Source organism: Sinocyclocheilus grahami, unplaced genomic scaffold, assembly GCF_001515645.1.
Source record: "Sinocyclocheilus grahami isolate Dianchi unplaced genomic scaffold, SAMN03320097.WGS_v1.1 scaffold2122.1, whole genome shotgun sequence".
NCBI lineage: Eukaryota > Metazoa > Chordata > Actinopteri > Cypriniformes > Cyprinidae > Sinocyclocheilus > Sinocyclocheilus grahami.
In genome coordinates, this window is record NW_015507301.1 from 38,604 (window position 1) to 43,316 (window position 4,713).

The window sequence follows — 4,713 nt, forward strand, 5'->3', positions numbered from 1 at the left end:
ATCCCAGCATCAAAACATACCTAACCAGCATATGCTGTTTTTTTTAACAGGGAATGCAACTGAGGAACATTCAGAGAGACGAAACGGTTCTAGGGTAAAACTAGCGCTGTCGCGAGATCCTGGTCTGAGCGTTTAGGAGCCCTACAGTTATTAGTGAGGGTTCTCCTGCAGCTGGACACTGACTTTATCTGATCACGTGCTTACAAAGGGGTTTGATTTCGATGATGTAATGTTTCATGACTCTCTTTTGGTTTTCTCATGAATTGATTTCGTCATTATTTAAACATGAGATTTGATACGTGTTGAGCATATTTTGTGTTGTTTTGTTTTTCTTTAATTTTGTAAATGAAAAGAAGATTCTGTAACTGTACATGAAGCAGCCCAGAGTGCCTGAGATTATTCTTGTGTATATATTGCGCTATAAATGAATGAATGAATGAATAAAGCGTTGACGAATCTCAAGGGGAGGCGTTTTTCCTTATTAAACGACACGGCGGTGTCAAATTTACTCTGAAGATCTCCTTACGAGAATTAACCATGGTTTTACTCCAAATAAAACATGCACTTAAACCGTGGTATTTGTCATGAAACTGTGGTTATCAATACTGCAAAAAAAACACGGCTACAATACTTTTACAGTAATCTTTGGATAATCTTAACAGCCAGCTGTTACCATAACAACGACATTGTTGGAATATTTGGACGATTTTTCCAAGTGATGAACGATAAATCACTGTCAGCCAATCAGAATCCATCCTGCTTAATGCGGAGTTGGTGTGAACACTCATTGCACTCATCTCTATAATAATGTAAACAGCACTTTAAAACAATAGCGGAGTCCACTATTATAGCGAAATATCAATTAGTTTCCAGCTGATGAACGATAGAAATGCTGGCAACCAATCAGAATCCATTCAAATTAAAGCGACACCACAAAAAACTGCGCACGTTTAGAATAATCGCTATTTAGTTATAATGATCGTTTTTGGTGTGAAGGAATCTGAACTGTCCCAAACCACTGTAGCACAATGTTACATTATAAAAGCAAAGGCAAACACGTGCCGGCGCGATGTGGGCTACAGTGTTACCGCGGTGCGTCTGATATTCCAGAAGCGCGTGACGCAGGAGCTCCTCATTAAGCTAATGCACTGATCTGAGATCTGATACAGCGTCAGACGCGGAGCAACAGCTGCTGAGAGCCAGCGACAGACGCCATGCAGAAACGCGCCGCAGGTGAGACATCTGATGCTCCGCGATGATGAGGATGAGGATGAAGGGCTGCGCTGATCCGCGGACTGTGGCGAAGACGCGGCTGTAATGATGGCGGTGTTTGTGGTGTCTGGAGCGCTTCTGGTGCTGGTAAGAAGATCTGTGAGCATCTGCTGAGGAATTACGCAGCTCTCACACTGACCGCAGCTCAACTTTATTGATAACTGTGGTTTTCTGTGGACAAGCATGTGTTGAAATGCAGTTTTAAACGCTGATCGCTGGGAAATGGCAGTAGTTTTGGTGTTTTCCAGGCCATCGTGTGTATGTCCGACATGAATGCGCTGCTGGACCGATTTCACAACTTCATCCTGCCGCGCATGCGCGGACCGGAGCGCGTGTGTCACTGCACCTGCGGCAGGTAAGGCGCGCTTTCGTTCCTATTGGCCCAAACACGCGGTGATACAATGTATCACTTAAATTCCGAATCTCCGATTGGTTGACAAACGCTATATAGCGTTAAATTGGCTATTTCCTGTAAGCCACAGATGTTAACTAGTTAAGAGCCATACCGATATTATTTGCGACGCGATTATCGGTGTATGTGCGAGCCTTCCGCTTCATTCTCCGCTATATTCCTTAATATTACATTATTCGTAAATAAGTAGAAGAATAACAAAGTGCAGTAGCGTATCGTGCAGCAACAATCCAATGTGTTTATAATACAATAATATACTAGTTTGCGATATCAAGCAGCGAGTGTTTTTGTACTGCGGAAATAACTGGAAACGAATGCAAAATAGAAAAAATGAATTAAAATTCTGTCCACAATGTATGTAAAATATAGGCCTATGCTAATCCTTCATATACGAAAATATTTCTAAATGTATTATACAATATTATTAAATATATTCATAATACAGCCTAGATTTAGATGCGCTATAGACAACACAATATATATAAAATAAATATTTCCGTATGTAAGTTCGGCAAAATCTTAAATTATGTTTTTAAAGATATACATAAAAGTCCAAATATGTATTGATATTGAAAATATATTTACCTAAATATATATTTTAGCAAATGTGTTTTTTGGCCTTTTTTTTTGTATGTTTTTGAGGGCTAAATATATGTATAAAATTTATTTTATATTAAAAAAAATTATATTTACAGTTGTATGTATAAGTTATATATTTAAATGTTTTTTAATTACTATTCTTGCATTAAAAATAAGGCGTGTAGGGCTTCTTTTGTTTGTTTTTGTGAAAAGAGCGACTCCCACACAGCCGCGAGTCTTTCTCCGGAGGAAAGGCCTGCAGGAATCTCCACTGATCTCAACAAAACTCTGCTCAGATTAGTCAAAGATCTCGACCTCACCGCTGGTGGGTTACTGAGATGTTCTTGTCGCTGCCGCAGGCACCATGTGGAGTACGTGATCCCGTACGAGGGCTCGGGCTCGGCGAGCTCCGTGGGTTCCTCCGCCGGGAGCAGCGTGAGCAAGCAGGAGCTGGACCTGGTGCTGGGTCTCCTCATGGGCTTCTGCATCAGCTGGATCCTGCTGTGGCTGGACGGAGCTCTTCACTGCGCTCTGCGCTTATGGAGGTCCAGCAGACACTACGGTGAGATGAAGCACCATCGTGAGGAACCGTCTCAGATGCTTTAGGCTTAGCCCTCTCGACGCATTCGGGCCTGTTTTCAACCAGGAGAGATGCATTCAAAATTCTAAAAACATTAAAAAGCATAGTTTTAGTAAGGGAATGAACCTGTGCACATGCTCTTTAAGAACCTCAAAGCACACATCATTTATAATCCCCCCCCCCACAGATTCTTAAGTATTATTTTTAAGGGAAATAACCAATTAAAATGACCCGGGTACGTATGGAGCACCATTGGTGTCAAAAATACTATGATCTAGTATGAAGTTATATTAGTGTCAAAAACGTGTCAAATATATGCAGCCTTTTCCTCATATCTCACACACTTTTTGGACTGAATTTTGTTTTCTGAACATAAATTTGTGCGTCTATCGACATGAAAAACATAACTTTTTTTTTTTTACTAAAAGTGAAAGTTTATGCAAGTAATATGAGTTTATTTAGTTTTAAATTTTTTCGGAGTAATATTTATGTTGTTTTGATAGAAATAAATATGTAGGTTTTATAAATTCGGGCTTGGAGAGTTATAAATTCAATTAATTAAATGTATTAATTCTCATGAGGTTAATACTGGTAATTCTCACATTATATGATCTTATAAATTCCATACAATGATATACTCATATCAAATTTCTCATCAATATAAAAAAAAAAATTTCTTTTATTTAAAATTTTTTTTTTAAATTATTATAATTTTTAAAAAGTTTTTTTTGGGTCATGTGTAATTTCAAATGTCATATAATTTCTAATTTTTAAAGAAATGAATAAAAAAGGTGAAAATGCAGTAAAAACATGGTAACATTCAAAACATCTTTAATGAGAAGTTGCTGATCAGATAATTGAGAAGTATTAGTTTTGACTCTTGTATCAAGCAGCCGTTCTTCAGGAATGTGAACCGGGGCGGAGGAGCTGACGGCATTATGGTGCTGTTTCAGGTGCGGACGGCGATGTGTGGCGCTCGTGGCGCTGGGTGTCGCGCGTGTGTAGCCTGCGAGAGCTGCGCAGACGCCTGCAGACACGCCAGACGGAGGATGGCGGGAATAACGTGGTGCATGTCAAACAGAAGCTCTTCCACAACGGCCACCCGAGCCCCCGACGCCTCTGACAGACCCTCTGTTGTCCCGAGTGTTCGTTTTCTAGGGTCCACACGTCACCGGGGGTTGCATTTTTTAAACCAATCTTTGTGTACCGGGTAACAGTGTCTGTTTTAGAAGCACGGCATGCTGGGTAGTCTTCGGCGAGCAGGTGTTGATGAGATCTGCTGCTGTATTCAGTGTTTGTGTGACATTACAGCGACTCGTCGGATGCAGCGCACGGGGCTTGGGTTCCAGCCGTCAGATGGTGTTCACGGTTCTTCACCAGGACAAACTCCAGAACGTGTGGTTTGTGCGCGCAGTCCTGCAGCGCTCGTATTCATGAGAAGCTCAGTGTGTTCGCTCTCTTTCTGAATGAGACTCTTCCTGTTCCTTCTGTTTATTTATTATTCATTTACATATTTTGCTTAATAACACTCATTTCATGGTAAATATGTAGTAATTAAAAATGTATTACATTACCAACAACAACTTACTTGTTTTAAATCATCCACATTTAAAATTCTGCGTTGAAATGAATCATGTTAATATTTCAGTAAGTTTTAAATGTAGGTATTTGCCTAAATATACTTAGTATACACATATTAGAAATAAATATATATAATGTTTACACATTTTACAGCTTTCATTTTCTTATTAAACAGTTTTTAGGTATTGAACTTCTGTCTTAAAAGAAAACAAATGTTTATTTTCCCCAAATGTACATTTATGTATTTTAAACTGAGCTATATCTTCATGTGTGTGTGTGTGTGTGTGTG

The 4,713-nt window shown here is 39.5% G+C and overlaps 1 protein-coding gene and 1 long non-coding RNA gene across 2 annotated transcripts in view; one reads left to right on the top strand and one right to left on the bottom strand.

Moving 5' to 3' along the window:
* The window catches only part of LOC107574124 (uncharacterized), a 13,018-nt gene extending 8,336 nt beyond the window's left edge, over positions 1-4,682 (bottom strand). The window contains exon 1 of the long non-coding RNA XR_001607626.1: positions 4,239-4,682. This is a non-coding gene — a long non-coding RNA (uncharacterized lncRNA). The remainder of the gene's footprint in view (positions 1-4,238) is intronic.
* On the top strand, positions 1,127-4,239 carry tmem240b (transmembrane protein 240b). Its single transcript, XM_016260590.1, has 4 exons — positions 1,127-1,359; positions 1,521-1,627; positions 2,623-2,825; positions 3,797-4,239. Exons 1-4 carry the CDS (start codon positions 1,318-1,320, stop codon positions 3,964-3,966), a joined length of 522 nt encoding a protein of 173 aa, XP_016116076.1. The 5' UTR covers positions 1,127-1,317; the 3' UTR covers positions 3,967-4,239.
* Positions 4,683-4,713: the final 31 nt, after the last annotated feature.